This window comes from Ctenopharyngodon idella, chromosome 2 (genome assembly GCF_019924925.1).
Source record: "Ctenopharyngodon idella isolate HZGC_01 chromosome 2, HZGC01, whole genome shotgun sequence".
NCBI classification, from domain to species: domain Eukaryota; kingdom Metazoa; phylum Chordata; class Actinopteri; order Cypriniformes; family Xenocyprididae; genus Ctenopharyngodon; species Ctenopharyngodon idella.
The window spans coordinates 5495043-5519687 of NC_067221.1; the positions used below are offsets into that span (position 1 = coordinate 5495043).

General features: G+C 37.3%; 1 protein-coding gene and 1 long non-coding RNA gene across 2 annotated transcripts in view; one reads left to right on the plus strand and one right to left on the minus strand.

Moving 5' to 3' along the window:
- The window catches only part of LOC127494111 (uncharacterized), a 15953-nt gene extending 10148 nt beyond the window's left edge, over positions 1 to 5805 (plus strand). Inside the window, exon 3 of the long non-coding RNA XR_007924806.1 lies at positions 1648 to 5805. This is a non-coding gene — a long non-coding RNA (uncharacterized LOC127494111). The remainder of the gene's footprint in view (positions 1 to 1647) is intronic.
- On the minus strand, positions 5198 to 22836 carry mmp14b (matrix metallopeptidase 14b (membrane-inserted)). Its single transcript, XM_051859648.1, has 10 exons — positions 22277 to 22836; positions 13759 to 13907; positions 13197 to 13319; positions 12538 to 12845; positions 11901 to 12062; positions 9323 to 9489; positions 9100 to 9238; positions 8839 to 8989; positions 8641 to 8756; positions 5198 to 7012 (listed from the first exon to the last, which is right to left on the minus strand). The coding sequence occupies exons 1-10, from the start codon at positions 22361 to 22363 to the stop codon at positions 6543 to 6545; spliced, it is 1872 nt and encodes a 623-aa protein (XP_051715608.1). The 5' UTR covers positions 22364 to 22836; the 3' UTR covers positions 5198 to 6542.
- Positions 22837 to 24645: the final 1809 nt, after the last annotated feature.

Below are 24645 nucleotides of genomic sequence, written 5' to 3' on the forward strand. Positions count from 1 at the left end.
AAGAGAAGTTAGTTTAATACTCACGAGACGTGCCGTCTGAGCCAGCTTTCTGTGCATGTGCTTTAGATGTGTGCACTCAGAAAACAATACATTCGAATTTTAAACTGATATAGCTTTAAAACGTATACAGATGATAAACTTTCATGAAGAAGTCTGTGAGCGTGATCTTGATATAAATAAACAAAACCAAGCAGATGTTTTGTTAGGATTTAACAGAGTATCCCGATGTAGGCAGGAGCTGTTGAAGGAAGCACTTTCCTGGAAAGGGGGCGGGGAGCAGCAGCTCATTTGCATTTAAAGACACACGCACGAAAACAGCATGTTTTTCCTTTCACTCAAAAATGGGTATTGTACTGAGCCCCGCACATGACATGCAAGAAAAAATATTAAATTGTGAGCACGATTTACTAATTTGTTCCCTCAATTTACTAAATCGTGCCCACGACTTACTAATTCGTTCCCTCGATTTACTAAAACGTGCGCACGATTTACTATTTCGTTCCCTCCATTTATAAATCATGCACATGATTTATAAATCGAGGGGACGAAATAGTAAATCGTGGCAAAACTTACTATTTACTATTTCATTCCCTCAATTTATAAATCATGCGCATGATTTATAAATCGAGGGAATGAAATAGTAAATCATGCGCATGTTTTAGCCTACTATTTTTTTCCTGCATGTCATGTCCGGGGCTCCGTAGTATTGGTATAATGGTATATATGAGTGATCATGGTATAATTAATGATCTGAGCTGAAACTTCACAGACACATTCTGGGGACACCTGAGACTTAAATTACATAAAAAAAGGGGCATAATAGATCCCCTTTAATAAAAAAAAAATCTTTACAGGGTTATTGTATGAAAACAAAGTTTTGCTAAGAAGCATTTTTAAAGGTATGAATTTATTTATTTATTTCAAAAAGACTTTTCCCCCCTCACATTTTTTTTTGAATCTGTAGTACTTGACACTTCAAAGTATGTCTGTTTTCTCATTAGGCTTGGAAAGACAGGAATTCTCTCCATGATGAAAGAAGTGTACACAGCCTGTCATGTAGGGGTGTTAAATAGCATGTGACCAACTTCACTCGAACTATCAGAGCGCTGTGAGGATCGCAAGTCTCTTCTTTGCCCAGAGACCTTCAAAAAAGAGAGAATGTGTTTTAAGAGAGAGACTTGAAATGTTTGTGGTGCTGCTAATGTTTCAGTTAAGCCTTGTTTTAGAAAAAAAAAAGAGTCACTTAGCAGAAACTGAGGAAACTCAACTCTACTTGCCTGGAGAGAAAGAGAGAGAGAGAAACGGAGGGAATTGTGGGCAGAGCAGAAAGTGCTGAGGTTGTTCTTCATACTGCAGAATCAGCTGGGAAAAGACTGAACTTGCTTAAAATGTGTGCAATGAGTGAAATAGATTGAGTACTTGTGTAGCAAGATACGCTCTGGCTGAAATACATACAAAAGTCAGTTCCTTTAGGAACAGTGCTTCACAAATACTTTATACACAGCAGTCCTTGAAGGCCTGTCATTGGGTATATCTTATTAGACTGTATTGCACATTTATGTTTTGACATAAAAAGAAAGATCATTTGTATTACATCAACAGTGTGTGCTCAGATAAGCCGTGTTTTCCTCTCTCTCTCTCCTGCAGTGTGCTGGTATTAAGGCAGTTTGGATTCCAGATGTTGTTGATGGAATTCTCCTTGATCGCTGGCCTCCGAACGTCCGCCTCCCCGAAGCCTCGTGACTGGACCCAGAGTGCCAAAACATTATCCATCTCCAGACTCTTATTCCAAACAGCAAACACATTCGGCTGTCTTCACTAAAATGGATACCAGCACAGTGAATTGAGTGTCATCTCTCACTTGTTCCTCAATCAGTATCTGGAAGTGTAATTATTCCCAAAGACGCACACGCTCGCATTATAACAGAGATATGTTTCCTTGCGAACAGTGCCAAAAGGGTTTGCAGAATTATAATCATTCCTGGTTTCACTTAATCCTTGGACCTAGCTTGCTTTTTCCGTCCCATTTATATGGCCAAGTGTTTCCGAGTGCCAGCAAAAGGGAGGAGAAAGAAGTATGGATCAAAATGACAAGAAAAAAAGGCAGTTCTATGCAAAAGAAATAAGCTAATGTGGGGGCATCAAAATTTATGTGTGAAAGTGTAGGATGTTTGTCTTATTCTGTGGTCATAAATTGAGGAGCAAAATGAGATGCGCTAATGTGATGCTTCTTACTTACAGGGAGGTAAAGAGCAGTTTAGAAAATATGGCTAAGGAAGGCAAGAAGTCTTGGACTCGGATGCAGGTTAAGAGGAGCAGCTGGAGATTAGGACACAGATGCATTTCCTTTTACCTCGCTGTTGTGCAAGAGAATGAGTGGGCTAAACAAACATGCTAAAGGGGATAATTCACCCAAAAATAAAAATTATGTAATCATTTATGCACCCTAATGTTGATTCAAATGTGTTTAGCTTTCTTTTTTCTACAGAATGTTTTGGTGACCATTGACTACCATTGTAAGGAAATAAAAACACTGGGATATATTTAAAAATATCTTCTTTTGTGTTTGACAGAGGAAATAAAGTCATACAGGTTTAGAAAAACATGAGTGTGTTTAAGTGATTACAGAATTTTCATTTTTGGGTGATCTATTCAGCTATGACTATGACAGTTTTAAAATGTTTGGTCGACATAAACTGTATCCCAATTCAGAGGCTGCATCCTTCGAAGGCTGACTGCGTCAGCGGCGCAATATAGGCTGTCACAATTCGAAGGCTCTTTCAAATGTGCCCTCCAAATGCGTCCTTCGTTTCCCGTGCAGTGAAGGATACAGCAGACGGATCCTTCGTGGCCTTGCCTATCCCAGAATTCATTGTGCGCCAGTGACGACAGGTTTTTTTGTGAGAGAAATTGCCGAATTAAACCTTTAAAAGGAAGGATTGGGTTTCAACTTACTCAAATATTTAATGATACAAATGTAAAAAAAAACTTTAAATTGGTTCAAATGTTGACTTATATTGTACTAAGATGTGATTATATGTGACCCGTGCTGGCAAATTAAAAAAAATTAGTTATTATATAACAATAATGTAATTCTCTGTTAAAAACCTTCAAAATGATGTATGATTTGTTGGAATCTGACAAAAAATGACACCTGTTTTAAGTCGATCGAATCAGCAAAGTCAATTTTGAGAAAAATCTAGTTAGTTTTCAAAACAAAATCAAGTTGCAACCATACCTTAAAATCCCTGGTTATACCACCACATTTGGCACAACCCAAATCAAAACCCATATTTATAGGAAAAATATATGTATTCAACTTTTTTCCCCCCATAATTCCACAATTGTTTGATTAACATTATTGAAACAGACAGCCAATATATTGAGATCTACTGTAGCCTACCACACGGATATAATATAATGTTACACATCAGATGTTTTTCCCCAACAGTTAACCAAACGTCCACTTAAGACATTACAGATAATGTTTGCATGAATACTCGCCAAGACAGATTTTTGAAATACTGTAATTCTGTGTATGTGTATGGTGTCGGGATCGCGCGCTCTTTGTGCTCGCGCTTCGGATCTGTCAGTCAGCGCTGGTAAGATCGTTTGTTTACATCAGCATGAGTTTGAAAATCACATTTCATTGGTTAATACTCACACCATCGAGAATGCGCTATGAATATTCACAAAGTTGGAATGCTGTGCTTTACAACGATACCAAACTTGTGCTGAGGGAAGCGCCAGTCGCCCAGAAGCGGGCAGAGAAAAACGCCATTTTTCATGGTCAAGTGAAAGGTAGCCTACTCCTCAGTAACGTACAAATAAAGATAATTTTTAGATGTTTAATTACTATTTGCCGCATTGGGATCGCTAGATGAGGGCTTAATGAACTCAAATGAATTTTTGGAAACCTCAATTTTGACAAAAATTAACATTTTCACTTGTTTTGCCTGTAGCTCGAAATTAGCCCGTGCGCATTCCGACTCATTTGCCAGCACAGGTCACATATATAGTTTATACTCTTAATTATATACAGAAATTGACCATGGTGAACCTATTTAGACAGTTTGTGAACGATTATTGTTTTGTTTTCGGACAGTTTAATATAACTACAGTAAAGTAAAGTACTGTTATTGCCACTCGTCAACGGCAGCTGTCACAGTTGCTAGGCAACAAGAACAATCCTCTGTAGGCTAGACCGTCGCATTTAGCAACACTCGTTCCAACCTTCGCGGCTTTTGAAGGATGCAGCCTCTGAATTGACCCTTCGCAAAGACCCGTCCCCCCTTAGTTACTGTTGCTTTGACCGACAAGCCATGGGCTGTCATGCCACACAGACTGAAACATAAATCGCGGAGCAAAGAGAACACTGACAACACGTCGACAGACAAGACAGAGCAGGTTACTTATAATATCCTACTTCTACTAAGTCCCAGCTTTCAAATTGTGTAATTGTTTATGAAATTCGAACAATAAAAACCGTTTTGTGTGCCGTGACAGATTGCTCTAGCTCCTTGGCTCAAGCGGCTCGTGAACCGATCATCTCTTCCTACAAATTCATTTATAGCATCAAATAAACATGAATGAACATAAGAAGGAATGTTGTTTCAAACGCGGAAAGACATCAGTACACACCATTTTTCAAGTTCAAGTCCACCGAGGTTAATCTTCTAAGGCCCTGTCCCAAATGGCACACTTCATGTGCACTTTCGGTCTTGTGGACTCGTGAGCGCCCCCTTTGCGGCTGCTATGCGCCCTCGATGCACACTTCTGCTGAGCCCGCAAGACTGTGGTCCTGTCCCAAATGGCACCCTAAACCCTCACGGTCTTCCTCTGAGACCGTGAGAGTTTAGGGTGCCATTTGGGATAGGGCCTAACTCCTGACTGAAATGGCGGATTCGGCGTTATGATTGGTTAGATTGCCTGTCAATCAAACTCCCTGCGGAGGGTCGGGACGCAGCTATAGAAAGTCAAAAAAAGGAAAATCTGACAGCAAGGAAAACTTACAAAATATTTTATTTTTGACTTAAACATAAAAAAGGTTTGAAACAAGCACAAATTATTTTTAGATAATGATCATCATCATTTAAATATTATTATCATTATTGTTTTTTAGAATACAACTTTAAAATTCCAATTTTAAAAAAGCACCACAAGTTATCAATAATTGTAAACACAAGCAGTGAAAATGTCATTTTCATATTTTAAAATTTATTTCATTTCAAAAAATACAAACCCACCCATTCACTTTTCCCCCAAATTAAGGCCACTTCATAAGACATACATTATTGCCTGTCCAGCAGGACATTTTTAATGACAATTGTTAAAATCAAAAAAACACATTCTTGACATGGAGAACAATAACAATAGTAATAATTATAATGATAACGACATCATCATTATCAATAATGGTAATTATTTAAAATACAGTACAATATAAAGCCATACTACTGAAGGACACAGACAGACAGCACAGCTTTGCAGGCATTGTTAGTGGGATAAGTATCAATTATCTTTGGAATGGCACATGACTTTGGATTCTTAACCTGAGTTGGGAGTTACATGGGGTGGGAAACAGACCCTGTGTTGGTTTAGTTAAAAGAATTACCTTTCATGAGCCAATGCAGATAATGTTTCATGATATCTGGTGCATATGGAAGCACTTTAAAGTACTATGGTGGTCCCATGGTTCATGCACTATGGTGTTTATATGGTACTACAGCACTTTTTGACTGACTTTTCTAGTTCATGCATCCTGGAAGAAATGTAAAAAAAATTATTTAACAGAAATTACATCAATTTCTGACTATATTTTATAATATAATCATTTTTAAAACTAGATTTACATTTTTCCTAATGATGTTTTACAATTAATAATTTCAAAAATGTTATTTTTCCAGGTTTCCCATCACTGTGAGGACCCTTTACCATGGTACCACATCCAAAAACCACGATTGTACCTGGCAGTGGTACTTTTCTGCTATTATGGTTGCATGAAATGCAAAATGTAATAAGCATCGGCTGCAACCTGAGATAAGTACAAAGTCTTCTGATTGGGGCAAACGCTGTTTTCGACAGTGGGTAAGAATTCACAATGAGTCAGACATACAACAACAATCACAACTTTTAAAAAAATTACATTTACAAAAGGCTAAACAAACAGCGATGAGCTGGCGTCATGTTTTACACCAGAAGGGAAAGAAGAGAAAGACATTGAGAGAAGAGGCGAGAGATGAAGTGAAAGTGACACGGGGGGGAAAACAAGTACCGTATGCCTTTGTACGGCGCGCAGGAAGAGCTCGGCACAGGTGTGAAAGCAAAACGTTCAAGTCCACTAATTACAAAATATAAAAATGCAGAGATTTGTCTGAGTGGCATCATTTCTAAAGTAAACAACAAAGGGTCCCTTTTTGACCAAAACCATTTTTTTAGACTTCTCATTTTGGTTTTGCTTATTTAATAAGTCCCCTTCTTCCATATTCTCAATTCTCTCCTCTCCTCCCCTTCCCTTTCTTCCATTATCCCTTCCTAAACGTTTAAACCTTGTCCAGTAGGGAGCGTTGGCAGTAGAGCAAGCGTCTCGGTGTGCCGTACCTGCGGAAGAAGAGAAGTGCTCCGAGCGTAAGGATCACGCAGAACAGCAACATAAGTGGCACCACGACGGCAGCTGCTCCTGCTCCACTGCTGGGTGCGTCTTCAACCTCGATTATGATCACCTCTGTCTCCTCCTTTTTGCCCTCTTCCTCAGTCTTGTCTTCCTCGTGTGTGCGGTCACGGCCACGCTCCCGTTCACGCTCTCGTTCACGCTCCCTTTCACGCTCCCTTTCACGCTCACGTTCCCTTTCACGATCACGGTCACTTCCTCCACCACCGCCACCTGTATTGGAGTCCTCATTAGGACAGCCCATCCAGTCTTTAAGTGCAGACTTGGGGTATCCGGGCTCCACTCTTAATAACTGGTTGTTAAACTTCCAGTACTTATTGGCTTTGTAGAAGTAGGTGTAACCTGTGAATTTAAAAGAGAAAAGGTCAGGACTATACAATAGTAGTGATCTTTGGCCCAAAGCCCTACATCCTGACTTATTCAATAAAACTACAGTAATTAATTTTTCCTGTATTAAACAGGACAGTGGGGGCATGAAAATACTGGGAAAGGAATGGGAGTCAGGAAATGACAAAGGCCACTTTGTCAGACATGTGTCATAACCAGGCACAATGAGATGAGTGATTATATATATATAAAGTGTATATACAGTACCGGACAAAAGTTGACACATTCATATTTTTTATATTTTTAAAAGAAGTCTCTCATGCTTATCAAGCCTGCATTTATTTGATCAAAAATACAGCAGTAATATTGTAAAATATTATTATGATTTAAAACAATGGCTTTCTGTTTTAATATACTTTAAAATATATTTTATTCCTGTGATGCAAAGCTGAATTTTCAGCATCATTACTCCAGTCTTCAGTGTCACATGATCCTTCAGAAATCATTCTAATATGCTGATTTGATGCTCAAGTTATTATCAATGTTGGAAACAGTTGTGCTGCTTAATATTTTTTTGGAACCTGTGATGGTTTTTTCAGGATTCATTGATGAATAAAAAGTTCAAAAGAACAGCATTTATTCAAAATGGAAATCTTTTCTAAGAATATAAGTATATATATATAATAATATAATATAACTTTTCATCAATTTAACATGATAAAAGTGAACAAAACCGATAAAAGTATTAATTTCTTAAAATAAAAAAGAAAAGAAAAATTACTGACCCCAAACTTTCTATTTTAAATAAATGCTTTTGTTTTTAAACTTTTTAATAATCAAAGAATCTTGAAAAAAAATATCACAGGTTATAAAAAAAATATTAAGCAGCACAACGGTTTCCAACATTGATAATAAATCAAAATATTATAATAATTTCTGAAGGATCATGTGACACTGAAGACTGGAGTATTGATGCTGAAAATTCAGCTTTGATCACAGGAATAAATTATATTTTAAAGTATATTAAAATAGAAAACCATTGTTTTAAATTGTAATGATATTTACAATATTACTGTTTTTTTCTGTATTTTTGATCAAATAATTGCATAAGAGACTTCGTTCAAAAACATTAAAAATAGTAATGTGCCCAAACTTTTTATATATATTATAATATATAGTATACATATATAGTCAATGTTTCCACAAAAATATTTAGCTGCACAACTGTTTTTAACAATATGTTTTTTTCTTGGATGAATAGAAAGTTCAAAAGTACAGCATACATTTGAAATACAAATCTTTTGTAACATTAGTAAAATCAGTGAGAACAGTTGATTGGCTGTGATTTTATTATAATATGCAGTGTTTTTGCTTTCTGTATGGACAGACAAATTGCATAAAGCCAATGGAAAGGTGCTGTGTATGTTTAAGACATAGCAAGAGGTTACAAGCAGTGTTTTCTTGGGTTAATGCAGAGCTCTGTGTGCCTGTCTGATTGACAGCATAATAAGATAAAGAATTAACAAAGAACAAACATGTCAGAAGCTTCTAAATCAAATTACTTTGTGAAGCGAAAGCTGAAACAGTTGAAGCGCACAGACTGGAGGTTGATTAAAAAAAGCAGAAGGCGGCTAAGCACTTACTTTGATCTCGACTCATGAAGGCAGCCTTTATGTTGTCTGGAACGCCTTGCCATTTACTCATAGGCTTGGGGTAATCTGGATCCACTGACTGCGTGTCTTCATTGTAACGATAATATCTGATTGAAGATAAGAAATAGTTTCAGATCTAAGCTCCCTTTGTGCTCATGCCTTACATTATGGGGTATCAAAGCTACTGACTTGTTTCCTCTAAAGAAGTAGGTGTAGCCAGTAGGCGTGTAGAGGAGGGCTGCGTCCAGTTTGTCCTTTGGAAGACCTGTACCCATTTCTCTCAGAGTCTTCGGGTAACCTGACTCCAAATTCGACTCGGTGAACACCCAATGCCTGTCCCCTACAAGCCAGAGATGATGAAATATATTACTTCTGGAGCAATAAGCGGGCCTATTAAAGCTAAAGCCCTTTTTTCCCCATTGAAATCATGTCATAGAAGACTACAAGTACCTTTAAAGAAGACAAATTTCCCATCTTCTCTTTCGTAGGCAGCATTGATACCTGTAGGCAGACCTCTCCAGAAATGTCCAATTGGCATGGGGTAATTTTCCATAACCCGATTATTACGAACGCGCCAGAACCACTTATCCTAAAACACAGGGACAGGAATCGTGATAAAGAGACATACTGCATGATCTCCAACCCAATATGTACACAAATATTCTGTTAGTACCTTAAACACAAACATTTCTCCTCTAAAAATGCCAATGGTGTCAAAATGGCCCTCGCAGATGTCAGGACCAAAGCTAGGTCCCCCGGGCCTGTATGGTGTGGGATATGGAGTATGATGTGGGGTCTGAGGGGTGACAGGTGGTCGTGGGCGTCCTCCCGTGTTTGGTCCTGCAGAGTGCAAAAATTTAGTTTAGTGAATTAGGTCATCAATTAAACCTAAATGCTGCTGTTCATCACTATATTTAGATTTCATGGTAACTCTTCAGTATAGGGAACACGTATTTACTATTAACTACAAATGTTACCTCAATTAACTCCTAATTTACTGCATATTAATAGTTAGTAAGGTAGTTTTTGTAGTGCTTAAATTTAGGTATTTGGTAGGATTAAGGGATGTAGAATAAGGTCATGCAGAATAAGGCATTAATATGTGCTTTTTAAGTACTAATAAACAACCAATATACTAGTAATATGCAAGCTAATAAGCAACTACTTAAAAGTGAGAAGTGAACCCTAAAATAAAGTGTTACCGATATGCATATATTGTATAATGTTCAATTCAATGCTTAATCAGCTTACTTGCATTTACATGTATTCATTTAGCTTTTATCCAAAACAAATAAGCTTTGGAAAGTGTAGCACCATCATTTCCTAATGCTGATTTAGTTTGTTTTTGTACCATATAAGTGATCTGATTGCAGAAATAAATGGTATGATAGTGACAGTTGATTTATATAGATATTGTCCTCTTAAATAGTTGTATACGGTTAGCTACTTTGTGTAATGTAGCCACTTATTTTTGTTTGTAAAACTTTAAATTACAATTATCTACATTTTCAGAGTAGTTTCCTCAGCACTTAATTTAATTTGAAAGATTAACTATCTACACCATTAACCAGTGTTATTTTGTATTATTTATATATTATTATAGTTTTTATTCATTTTGAATTAGCTTTTATTTTTATATTTTCAGTTTTCATTTTTTTCATTTTTAGTACATTTTGTTATGTGCTATTGTTATTTTTATTAGTGTATTATAATTTCATTTTTGTTTCTTTTTAATATTACAATTTAGGTTTGATTTATTTTTATTTCAGTTGTAGTTTTAGTTCATTTTTCGGTTTTTATTTATTTAGTTAATAATTTTAGTGTTTCGACTGTTTACACGACACCATTTTCAACTAAAACTGAAAAACTTTTTATGCGTTTTGACCGTTCGTTTACACGACAACGCCAATTTGGTGGCCTGAAAATGTAACTTTTGAAAACGAGAACGTTATCATCTCCATGTAAACTACAAAAATGAGAATTTGTGAAAATAGTGACGTCATGCGCATGCATATTACGTGTTCAGTCTATTTACGTGTAGTGTTTTCTTTACAAAGCGACATCGCCAACTACTGGCCTGGCAGCCTAATACAGCATAGTTAGTCGTTTTTGCGGATCCTTGTGAACGGGGATCATTTTGACGCTAGGTATCCATCACCCTGTTTTTATGCACATTTTGAAGTATCGCATCAGAAACGAGTGATGGAAACACCCAATTTCGAGAAAAATCCCTTAATTCGCAAAAAAGTTTTCACGCTCGCTTGAGGGTGTTTTTGATTTGTGCGGAAAAGCGTTAATGCGAATAATTGGAGATGGAAACCCATTTGCTGAATAAATTCTGACGTAGCAAACATTAAAACCACGTGACTAATCGTCTGTTTCTGCTGATGGTGTTGTAACAGAAATGTTTTACATTTATGTTATGACGCATTAATTCTGGATGCGCACTTTTGTACTGGAATGTTGCCGGTTTTTTGGGGTTGTCCTCTCACATTTGTGTGACGCTTAATAAAGTTGAGAAGCGTTCAGACGGCTCTCGTTTATTGTTTTCATATTCATAAGTGTTTAGGCGAAGCTTTCACGAACGCTCGGTCACAGTGTTTTATTTACTAGGTTACCATATCACCGTCATCCGCTCAAACAACTTGATGGAAACGCACCTAATTCGCATTCGTTTTTTTTTCTTTTTTTGCAAACTTTGAAAAGATTCGCTTGGAAACCAAGCTAATGTTGTCGTCTGTACGCGAAAAACGCAAAGGAAAGACTTTTCCATTTTTAGTACATCACTGTCGTGTAAACGAACCCTGAATCTTGTTTCAGCTAATTGCCAAGATAACATTTCTAATTTTCCTTTGGCTTATGTTTTCAACGTATATTATTTTAGCTTTATTTCATGAATATTTTTCTTCCAAAAACGCATCGCGTCATTTCAGGAGGCCTTTATTAACCCCCTGGAGTCGTGTGGATTACTTTTATGATCAATGGATGCACTTTTTTGGGCTTCAAAATCTCAAGCACCATTCACTACCATTATAAAACTTGGAAGAGCCAGGATATTTGACTGGAAGAAGATATACACCTAGGATGGCTTGAGGGTGAGTAAATCATGGGATAATCTTCATTTTTGGGTGAACTATCCCTTTAACAGAAATGTTTTTAATAAAAGTTTTAGTTAATGATAATAACCCTGCCTTGAACAGAACTCTGGTGTGGTTTAACAATTACAGTTGTGATGATATTGACTGTTTTACCATAAAGCTGCTGAATCCCTTTACGGTCGTCTTCAGGAAGCTCAAAGTTCTCCGTGTCCATCCACTGGTAGAAGGGAGCCATGATGGCGGACGGGTCGTTTGAATGTTCCATTCCCAGGGCGTGACCCAGTTCATGAACAGCCACCAGGAACACATCATTACCTGAATGAAAGTAAGCGATAACCATGTCAGCACAGGACAGATTTGGCTAACCTTAAGTAGCATTCTGTATAATTGTGTAGTGCACATTAAAAACAACAATTCTGAGACGCTAAGAATAGATATCACAGAATAACTGCTGAGAGTTATTATTCTTTTTCTTTCAGAGCTTGTTCTGAGGCATTCAGTCCACAGCAGGGAAACATCAAAGAATGAATAAAGCTTTTCAGATACAGACATTCCAAACATTCTCATAAAAAGGTTAGGCTGATTCAACACAATTCATTAAAAGTGTGCACAAACATAACACTTGATTGGACTTGCCTTACACTTTCTTACACAAATATTCAAACCAAGCAGGCTGAAGATTACCTGAGCTAATTTATTCATGTCTATACAAGAACCACCATCCATACTGACACAAACAAGTGAGAACCCTGGGAGGCATTCCCTAACTACTGGTGGTTGTGCTCCTTACCCAACAAGTCACGGTTGCCGATGGTCCAAGGTTCTGCTGCATCGAAGTGCGTGTCTCCTCCTATGCCATTGCCTGGGAAGTAAGCATGGGCCAAGAAGCCTCCTTCACCGTCAAACGGACTGGCGTCTCCATGGAAGCCATCGGCGAAGAAGAGCATGATGTCGGCAAAATTTTCAACCTTATCTCTGATGTCACTGTAAGGGATCTCTCGGAATCTCAAAGGAGTGACGCTTTCCCACACTTTGAAAGCTTTTCTGATGGCCTCAAACGTCTCGTATTCCCCAACTTTTGGCGTGTAGTTCTGTATACTGAGAAAAAGATAAGAAAGGGTGGATTAGAGAGGCAATCAGAGAAAAGTAGGCCATAGGAAAAAGAGGAATATAGAAAGGAGAGGGGGAGAGAAAGTGATTTACATTACAGACAAGTCACACAGGAATTTTGGCCCTGGCTGCAGTGGAGCAGAATCGTATAGTAAGGCCAAAGATGACTTTTCCATAAGTGTGGTGCGTATTTACTAAAGCATAGCCACAGCCATATCTAAACGTTTATGACAGCAAACCTCAATTAATTGGTAATGGTTTGGACGAGAGTTAAAATGAAGTTTAAAATGCACTTCTCCTTTATTGATCCAGCAAAGTAGGGTTAAGCTTGTCTCTTACCAGAATGTGATCTCATGTTTATCCCATTTCAGTCCCTGGATTGCGTAGCGCTTCTTTCTCAGGTTGCTTTTCAGTTCGGCTCCAAACTTGTCTGGGACGCCACAGCGGGGCTTCTTCATTGCCCTGGCAATCAAAGTCCAATACATTAGATCATCCACCGCACAACAGATTTAATTTCAGTGATTTTGGACAGGATGGCCGTTAATTTCTGTCCTCATATATTCTACATCTTCCGTGCCTCATTGCACACCAGTGGAGGACTGCTGACACAATGCTCTAGTTTTCCATTCTCTCCTTCCATGACTAACAACCACATAACTGATGGGCCAAAATAATTCCACAGAGATATCTATAAGCTCTTGAATCTCCTGAACTAGCCACAGGTGTTCAGAAAATGCGAGATGGATCACATGGAGGAAATAATGTATCATCTAGACCTATTTTTTGTCATTAACATACATATTTATTTGAAAGAAATGCAATCCTCGACATGGCAGCACTAATTACACTACACAGTAATATACTGTTGCTGTCTCTTCAACCATGTGGGTAGTTGACTTACTCTAGAGTAGCGGGATCCATGTTGCCAGTGACTGTCAGGCCATAGAAACTCTGCATGGCAGCGATGGCAGAGGAGACGGAGTGAGGAGAGCGGGCCGTATGTGTGCGGAGATCACCAGGTGGCAAATAACCATATTGCTGTAGCCATGCCTAGAACGGGACAGAAAGAGAGACAAAAATATTCATTACTGAACTTAATTTTACAACTATATGAATGGATATTAAAGTGATGTTTTCCTTTTTTATGTTGAGGTGCATGAGGACATACTGTCATGCAGACCTGTTGTATGGCTGCAATATTAAAATCAGTTGCTAAAGTGTCCCCTTTTACCTAATTAGTTTTTTTTAGAGGTATCTGCAAAAATTATTTTCTTAATCCTTATTTTGTCTTGTTTTTCAGTAAATTGTTACATTTGAGAAGAATGGACTTGTTTTTAATGAACACACTACCTTTCAAAATTAAGGGTTTGGGGCCAGAAAATTGGTCAATCACTATAAAAAATGCTGGGTTAAATTGCTTATTAATAAATGTTCACCTTTTGATTATTATTGTTGCCTTATGTGTCTGATTTTTAAGTTCCAACCTATTTTGGGTTCATTTTAAGCCAGTCATATAGTCATTTTTAAACAATAGTTGGGTTAAAACAACCCAGTCGCTGGGTTTGTCCATTTTCAATCCAACTTGGTTTGTTTTTAACCCAGCATTTTTTAGAGTGAGAGTGACGGTAAAGTAAAAAATTGCTGTTTCAAATATTCAACATTGATAATAATAATAAATGTTTCTTGATAAGCAAATCATCATATTAGAATGATTTCTGAAGGATCATGTGACACTGAAGACTGGAGTAATGATGCTGAAAATTCACCTTTGCCATCATATACTTTAAAATATATTGAAATAGAAAACCATTCTTTTAAGTTATAACATTTTTTGATCAAATAAATGCAGTCTTGGTGTGCATAAGAGACTTCATTCAAAAACCATTTTAAAAAAGTCTTACCGACCCCAAACTTTTAATTTCATTTCTCTTACCCCATTTCAACAAAATTTTGCTATATTCATTATAAAACAAGAAAAAAGCAATTTGCCAATAAGTTAAGTAAAAATAAACATAATTCGCAAAGTATTCAATTTTTTATTATTTTATGCAATTTTCATTCTTAAAGGATTAGTTCACCCAAAAATGAAATTTCTGTCATTAATTAAGACCTTTGTTCATTTTTGATATTTGGTTACACTTTATTTTACAATGCCGTAGTTACATTGTAATTACTCAAATAAGTACTGAGTACTACATGTAACTACTACATAAACTAAATGTACTTACTATAGAGTTACAGTTACGGTTAGGGTCTGGTTTAGGGTTAGTTACTTGTAATTATGCATAATTTACTGTTATTACTATAGTAAGTACATGTAGTAACATGTAACTATGGCACTGTAAAATAAAGTGTTACCAGATATTTTGATGAAATCGAGAGGTTTTTTTATCCTCCATTGAAAACAACGAAATTACCACATTCAAGGTCCAGAAAAGTAGTAAAAACATTGTTAAAGTCCATGTGACTACAGTGGTTCAACCTTAATGTTATGAAGCGATGAGAAGACTTTATTCAACATTCATCTCTCCCGTTATTCTGCTACGCTATTTACGTTGCAGAGCTTCAGTGTTTACGTCCGAACGCGGGCTCAGTATTGGCTAGTATAGGATAAAAAACCTTTCGGATTTCATCAAAATATCTTAATTTGTGTTCTGAAGATGAACGAAGGTCTTGCGGGTGTGGAACGACATGATGGTGAGTAATTAATTGGGTGAACTAACCCTTTAAACAAATGTTAACTTGTTTTAAGGACGTTTAGCTTTTCTTTTACTGGACAACCAGACAAAATACTAATTAAGAAAATGATTTTTTGTATAAAAATATGGTATATACAGCATATAGCTTAGCAGTTGATATTGACTATGCATTGAATAAATAGCTTTGATGAGTGTGAACTGGAAATTGAGTTGAAAACAAGAACTTGGAGTTGGTAGGAGTGTAACGAGGGCAAGGTTCAAGAAACAAAAGCACACTGTAACAAGGCCTCTATTCAAAATTCACTTAAAAGAAATACTTTTAAACAAATCTATATATCAAGTATGTGTCCAGACTGATTTATGACCATGCTTTCCTTTGAGGCACAAGAAAGAAGCTGCATTATCTGTCTTGAAACTGCACCAGTGACGACACAAATGCACTTCTTCTGTTTGTAGCAATATAGGATGATAGATGAGATAATGAAAGGTGAAATGTTATCTGTCTGTGACTCCCTCAGGGAGAGGAGATACTGTCTCCAGTTAAACCAAACTGTCAGTCAGTAATTTCCCTGGGAATTTCTGGTTAATACCATTGAAACCTCAGAGACAGAGCCTTTATCCCATAATCCCCCGTTCCCTACCTCCTCCACCATTCTGTCTCACATGCAGCAATGTAGACACACCCTGTGGGGCCTCAGTACACCCTAGTTCAGCTGAGAAAAACATGTGGATCACATGATTTGGCTGTCGTAGCTTATGTGGTCTTTGTGAGTAAAGTGTCAACAGAAAGAGGCTCCTCAGCATGATCAGCATGTTTTATGTCTATAATGGTCCTCTCTGGCTGAATGTGTTTTTGAGAGTGTGTTTTGGCTGCTGATGTGATTACGTCTACAGTCAGATGCTTCAAGGCATGTATTCCAAGTTGATGTAATCCTGGAAATTTTGTTTTTTGTAAGAACTTCCTGTTTTCTTGTACTCTTTATTCCTCTTTATTCATCTATTTAATTCATTCCTGCAGTCTATTTTCCCCCCCCTATATTTCCCTAACGTCCTCACAATGCTTCTCCATTCCTTACTATCATTAGACAGTGAATAGTGCAGTTTCTCTGGCTGTCTGTGACTCACTCGCAGTCCTCCACCGCACAAACAAAGCTTCAGTGTGTTATATCCATATGAGGGAAAGAAGGCTGTTCATGGGATATGGATTGGTGGGGGGATGGCGGAGATTGTGATGGATGAAAGTAGCGAGTAGTGAACTGAAACAGGACAAACATCATGTGTGATTTCTTTGCTGTTGCACAACATTTCTCGCATCTTTTAAAAACAACTTCAAAATTGGAACTCAACCCCATCCCGGCAGAGTCTACATCTGTTTACAAGTACTTGCTGTCTTCCTCCTAGAGGAAGTAATTTCTGTGAAAAAGGAATCTTTAAATTTTCACAGAAAAGTTAACTCATTCTTCCGTGGAGTTATAAATGCAATTTAGACACATGAGATTCACATGAATTGCTGGCTGTGCCATCCTCGACTTCTGTGGTATGCTAAAGTGGTGGTGCCAGTTTTACAAGATGACTGGTCTATGATTATGTCATTATACTGAGAATCAAGACCAAGTACTGGGGAATACTTACATTGGCAAAGATCTATGTTGGGTTTGTACCTGTAAGTATCCATAAATAGCAAATGTTTTATCATTTGAAATAATGTCCCTTGTATTTGTAATTCTATGAGGTAATCTTGTCATAGTTCAATGACCAATTTCTATATTTATTTTTAGATTTTCTAGTCAACAATTAATCGTTCATATAAGTCGTCATTATATTAATTAAATTACTTAAATATATACTGAGGAGAATACTAAACCATAATTGATCGATTATAGGCATAATATAGCAAAGCACCAGCAAAAATAATGATTATGAATGTGTCGGGGGGAAAAAATACCAAGGAGACATTTTAATTATTTATTAATAAACTAGTGTTTTCTGAGTCAGTATCGGCTGCAAAGATGAAGTTGACAATGCTGTCTCGCCATCTCAGCAGTATAGTGGACGGCCGCGCCTATAGAGAGAAATGTACCTTTCATACTGATTACATAAGCAGAGAGTATTTCTTTTCAATTTGAATTAGTTCATTTAAAAGTAGACATTTCAAGCTTTCTATAGATATATTTCTCATGGCTGTGAGGCATGTAGCGTATACGCTGATTTCCGGTTCATTTTTGTGACGCGCTCCAATTCAGGGAGGCCAAGACAGCAGAAAGCGCATCCTGTTTGCTTTCTTCATTTTACAAAGACACAACGTTTTCTTATTGTGAGTTTACACAAATAAAAGTAGTACAGTTTTGAATGATGTATTACTCTTATATGTGTGACCAAAAATGGAGTATTTTAAGTTGTTTCCGCTATTGTCAGAAAAAAAGTACTTTAGCTTCCACACTCCACACAAACACTTGGATATGCACCTAATAATAGCACACATTTATCTAGGTTAACGTTAGAGCAAGCAGCCATATGTAAAGTTGCTACTACTTACATGTTTCAAATGATAAGCCATATTTGAGGTCGATGGATTATAGGTGAACGTTTGGATTTCCTGCCTGACGTAATTACCACAAAGACCCGCCGTTAACCATCTGTCCCTCACGGACTGCGTGACTTTGCCACAAGGTTTTTTTTTTTTCCTGCGACGAACCGACTTATAAAATTATGGTCGACTAATGCAGAGTTCACAATGCATGATTTTAGCCCCGATTTTCACTCGCCGACAGATTTAGCGAAACCGCTGACAAATGCCCGAAATCTGAGGCAAATCGGTGCTCGTCAGTCACGCGGTGTGAATTATCAAAGATGCATTCTGAGAGAATCGACAATGCGTCGCCGACGCCCATGAGATATTTGGCATGCTAAATATCTGGACCTGTCTGCGATTCAAAATCCTGCTGTGTGAAATGTGTTCTGATTAAAAAAGGCCTCAGTGATAACCTACAGCCAATGAGAGAGCAAGATACAGGGCAGCGTCTCACCAAACATTTCCTCCTCCATAATCTTTTTTTCTTTTTCAGACAATTTGGATCACAAGCTTCTTGTGGGCTACCATTTTTAATAACAATTCCAGTCTCATGCGAGAACTCCGGTCTCACTTGCGTTATTTCCTTATCACTTCTCGCATGTGTCTGGTTGTGAAACGTAGTTTGCGGATCAAACAAAGATGTCTCGATTCTCCTGTCGCCGATCCATCATGCAATGTGCACACAGCAGCGACTGAATGCTAACCCAGATAGTCGTGCAGTGTGAAAAGAACAGTGATCTGACCACTTTTAAAATATCGTGCAGTGTGAACTCGCCATATTCTATATTTTTATTATAAAGAAAAAAATGACCTCCCCTTACACACCAGGGTGGATTCAGGTGGGTGTAATAAATCACTTCCAATGCAATGGAAACACAGAAATAGCCCTGCTTGTAGTCATAGCTTGCGATTTGTATGAAATAATTTCAGTCAACCTTCATTTTTGCTTGACACATGCCTGAAGGTACGACAGCATGCAATACCTTTCCAATGTAAGAAAATGAGCAATAGGCACCATTTTGTGTTTGTGCGCATATGCACTGTAAAATCAGAGAGACTTGAGAGAAAGACATGCAATTTTAAGGGAAAATGAGTCACAACTTCCATTTACCCTGGGCCAATGGAATAACACAGAATCTGGGTGAGCGTGTGGTGAATCCAAATCCATTGAAGCCAAATCATAAAAATGCAGTTCAGCTGCTCAGGTTACAGTAATGAACCTCAACAGCTGGCTAAATGTATCAACAGGGAGATGGTCAAAGAGAAATGCTTAATGTCATTGGACTGAAGTTTAAGTTTCACGAAAAAAAAAAAAAAAAGTACTATATGCAAATTCATGCACTGTGATGCCCTAAATTCCTTGCATATCATTTTAATGGGAATAAATTCTTTTCTTCAGTGGTTCTATGGTCTGTATGGTTTTATTTTCAATTATTATTTTTTATGAATACTGGTGAATGGATGCTCTGTGGAAAAATCTGAAGATATAACAGTTATAATCATCTTTCCAGCCAATGTATTTTATGGATCAACTGGTCAAATTTTTACACCTGGAGCACTTGGCTGTTTGATGATGGGAAAAATAATATTTTTAAATGGAAAGTGCATAATAGGAACATTAGGGGATCTTGGATATATAGGAAAGGCAGTTAGAAATGATCTTTTTCTTACTGCAATAGTCTGTGGGTTGTTTGGCCTGAAGCGACACAGGAACTGGACAATTTGTAGTCCAATTCAGCCTTTCATTTCTCTGTTATTCTATCGTTTCTGAAATGACATCACTTTTCAGCCTACAGTAACTTCTATTCTTTATGCAGACTTGCATCATTCACACCCCACCACATTTCCTGCCAGAAAAGATCAATCCTATTTTTTTCCCCATTTCTTTGTGTCTCTTTTCTGTAACACACCACCCCCTTCAACATCCCACTTCCTTCCTTATACTTTGACACTACATCACTAACTCTTGGCATCATCTCACATCTGTTCTAAAGCCGTGTGGTCAAGACCGTACGGAAAATCCCGTGGCCATTTCCTCTGGTTCTGTCCTAAAAAGGATGTGACTAGCTATATATGTGGCCAAATACACATCCCAATAAAGGACTATGATGCAAATCTCCCTGGAAGTTCTTCATAAATGTAACAGCACTCATCAGGTGACTTATCCATGACCTGTGTCCGTTGCTGTCAATGACTACTTAAGTGGTGAGTGTGGGAGTATTTAACCATAGACTGACTTTCACAACAAAAGGAGACACTAATATTGCTCAACGCCACAGATGTGGATGAGTCTATATCGTAAGGATATCCTTAAGAAATCAAGAAAACTTCCTGCAGGATTGTGATGACTTCCTGTTAGCCAAAGAGGAGAAAGAGAGGAAGAAAAGAGTCCATATGGCGTTTTCTGCCTCTCATTTTTGACCATAACTAAAGACAGATGTCATCCATTACATCCCGCAGCTTATAGGAGCAGAAAAAAACCTTTTCCCCCCAAACTCATCCTCAGCATATCCATCCACCCTCTGACCACAACATTACAGTCATGACTTTCCTTCCTGTTTTCTTGTGGTAATTGGTCGTTCTTTTTTTGCATCCTCAGCATCTTTCAATCTCTGTGGTCTCTCACTTGACCTTAATTCAGAATCCTCCACTCCTCTCCTATTTTCTGAGTGTTTACTTTGATCACTGAGCAGAGATCAGAGGTACTAAAAGCTAAACATCTGTGAATGCTGCTGACTGTCAGCTGATAAAGGCTTTCCCGTATAAAGAGTTGATTTCAGAACATCGACATGCTAATAACATTCGTACTGTAATATAATCCTTTCTGGTTTTCACTCTTCTTTATAACTTTGATGAGTTATAAAGAGATCTATAAATTAAACCTTTTTCATTTCAAATGTTCAACTGGGTAAATCTCTTGAAAACATGTCACATTATATTTTATGAAGCTCTATTGAGTTGTTTTGCATCATGACATTATTTTGTTTATTCTCAAAATTACTGATTATTGATTTAATCAGCAACGTAAATTAAAGATGAAGGGTGAAATAAGATCTAGACATATTTATTTATTTATTTATTAGAGATGCACCGATACTAAATTTCTCCACCGATAACCGATTATTCACAGTAATATCTGCCGATACCGATAGTTTAGGTGGTTCTGCCTTTAATACCTTCTTTTAAATTACTGATTGTTTCATTATAATTATTAATTAACCATTATATTTTTAATTCTTATATTTTAAAAGAAATGCAAATAAAAACTTTATTCTCTCCATTTCATCAACTTGTTTCACAGTAACTGGTATCAGTTATAACATAACATTACTCAAATTAATATTAACATATTAACTAAATTCTGAAGTTTAAATTAATATTTCTTAACTTTCTGAATGTTATTAATTCATATAATTACTATTAATATTGAATATCATACTGGTTTCTTAGCGTTTTCTTTACACAAAGCACAAATTCAGTGCATTTTCCTGCCCTCTTTTGATTGACAGGATATATCGGCCCTGAATATCGGCTGTTTTTAATCTATCGGCCGATAGTGTGAAAATTAGCTTTTATCAGCCAATACCGATTATTGGCCGATATATCGGTGCATCTCTAATATATATATATATATATAAACACACATATTATATACAAATCTTTAATGAGAATGAGATTTTTTGTGCTTCTGAAATATTTGGAGATGTTTAATGCCACAATGCAAAAAAAGTTTCACTTCCTTCATGCCAAATATAATTTTGTGGTGAAATATGACACACATATATTCTTGACAGGTATTGTGAGATTCACACGATTATGACTTTAAATCAAGCACCCTTATTTCTTAAGCTCCCTAAATCTGTAAGCATGAGTCTTATATCATACAGTCTGTTTTTATGTCAAGCATTGACCTACTTCAGTGCAGGTCAAGCGTGTGCATGCATGTTTTACAGTAGTGTTGAATATTAACTATTGCCAAAGAAAGTTTTATCCACTTTAGAGGTATGTTTGCTTTTGACTTGTGTTAGACTATTTTATTTATAAGGATTTCTGTACAGTTTCTAGTATGCATTGTGATCTCCAGACACAAGATAAAACATCTATTATCAGTGATAAACATCGTCTCGACAATGATGCAGGATACTCACCTCAGGTTTCGTGTCTTGTTTTGAGGACGATCTGTGCGCGCACACAAATAATAGGAGCAACAGCTCCGTCAACCCGCTCCAAATCATTCTTCAGTCGTCCTTTGTTGAAAACACGATAATTACTCTTAATAAAAGTTGGGCTGCTCTTTGTAACTGTCAAAACATAACCACGCTTATTTAAAAACTAGCGACTACCACTTTTGTGGGACGAAATCGACGAGAACTTTGATTTCTCCAGGAGAAAGGGAGAATACTGAAGTTTATCAAAATGTAAACAGTTCTACTGCTATAGATTACGATTGAATCGCATTGACTGGAACTCTATAGTCATAAAATCATATTGATTTATGCACTACGCGCTGAAATGTTGCATGAAGAGAACCCGGTGTAAATTGTCCTTTGAAAATATCTCTCGTCTTAATTCTCTTTCATTGCGATAGTTGGTTCAAATCTTCTGTTTCATATGCACAGCAGCCCCTTTCTCCGGGCTGTAGACGTGGTCGCTCGATAGGTGTTGCCAACTGATCGTGAAAAGCCAAAGCCCTCCCTCGTCAACATTAGCCCATCCCGCTCCCGTCCACTGCTCGAACCTAATGGCCTTGCTGACTATCTTCAACCGCTTTGGTTGGCTCGACCTTGTGGACAGAGAAAATACTGCCACAGATTTCCCCCCTCCCTGACTATCCTATTGTTTAGCTTTTGCCATTTTAATTCATGGTTTTGCTTGACATTCGTTTGGTGTTTTGTGGTACTTGAATGACGGGTCAAAACACTGTTAAAGCAAACAAGCATGACAAAATGATTAATTTCACCTGACTGAATGGAAAAATATGTGCATAATGCCAGGGCATTGCTTTAATCTAATTTATCTTTTTCTGTTATTGTTTGTGTTATTGCGACAGTCTTAGAATTAAGTATGGGTGTGTATGGAAGTAACTGGAAAGTCCCTACCATTATAGAAATACATGTATTTCTTTTGACTCAGGTTTACAGGAATCTAGTTTTTTAGATCAGGAGCATTTCAATTAGGATAGCTTAGTTTACCCAAAAATGAAAACTTATGTTGTTCCAAACCTGTATGAGTTTCTTTCTTCTGTTGAACTGAAAAGAAGATATTTTGAAGGATGTTTCCAGTAGGAAAGAACGAAAATATGGAAGTCAATGGCTGCTGTCAACACAATGAATGTTGGTAACCAAACAGTTGTGGGGCACCATTGACTTCCATGGTATGGAAAAAAAATTCTTTGGAAGTCAATGGGGCCAATTAAAGGGTTAGTACACCCAAAAATGAAATTTCTGTTATTAATTACTCACCCTCATGTCGTTCCACACCCGTAAGACCTTCGTTAATCTTCAGAACACAAATTAAGATATTTTTGATGAAATCCAAGATTTTTTTTTTTTTAATCTTCAATTGAAAGCAACATAATTACCACATTCAATGTCTAGAAAAGTAGTAAAAACATCGTTAAAATAGTCAACGTGACTTCAGTGGTTCAACCTTAATGTTATGAAGCGACGAGAATACTTTTTGTGCGCAAAAACAAAACAAAAATAACGACTTTATTCAACAATTTCTCCTCCTCCCTGTTACGTAGTTGGCACAGTGTGGCGTTTCCGTGTTTACGTCCGAACGTAAATTATTGGCCGGCTCTTGCGTCAGCATCCCACGCATGCCTCGTGGTGCTCACGTGATCAGGAGTCGGCCAATACTGAGCCGGCATTCGAACGTAGAACCTGGAAGCGCTGCAATGAAAACAACGTAGCAGAATGACTTTGGAGAGACGAATTTGTTGAATAAAGTCGTTATTTTTGTTTTGTTTTTGCGCACAAAAAGTATCCTCGTCACTTCGTAACATTAAAGGATTAGTTCACTTTCAAATAAAATTTTCCTGATAATTTACTCACCCCCATGTCATCCAAGATGTCTTTCTTTCTTCAGTCGGAAAGAAATTAAGGTTTTTGATGAAAACATTCCAGGATTATTCTCCTTATAGTGGATTTCAATGGTCTCCAAACGGTTGAAGGTCAAAATTATAGTTTCAGTGCAGCTTCAAAGGGCTTTAAACGATACCAGACGAGGAATAAGGGTCTTATCTAGCGAAATGATCGGTTAGGCGTAGGGAAGGCGTAGGACATACAGCGTGAGCTTTTTGAAGAATACAAAAGTACGGTTTTGGCGGAAGCACTTGGAAGGCGATCATTTGTTTATATAAAGCATATACATTTACATTTTTTTTCTCGAAAATGACCGATCGTTTTGCTAGATAAGACCCTTATTCCTCGTCTGGTATCATTTAAAGCCCTTTGAAGCTGCACTGAAACTATAATTTTGACCTTCAACAGTGGAGGCCATTGAAGTCCACTAT

Coding starts and splice junctions, on each gene's coding strand:
- mmp14b (XM_051859648.1), bottom strand. CDS start 22,363: ATGATTTGGAGCGGGTTGACGGAGCTGTTGCTCCTATTATTTGTGTGC. Junction 13,320..13,758: donor ATGGATCCCGCTACTCTAGA/GTAAGTCAACTA, acceptor TTTGATTGCCAG/GGCAATGAAGAAGCCCCGCT. Junction 9,239..9,322: donor GAGAAATGTTTGTGTTTAAG/GTACTAACAGAA, acceptor CCTGTGTTTTAG/GATAAGTGGTTCTGGCGCGT.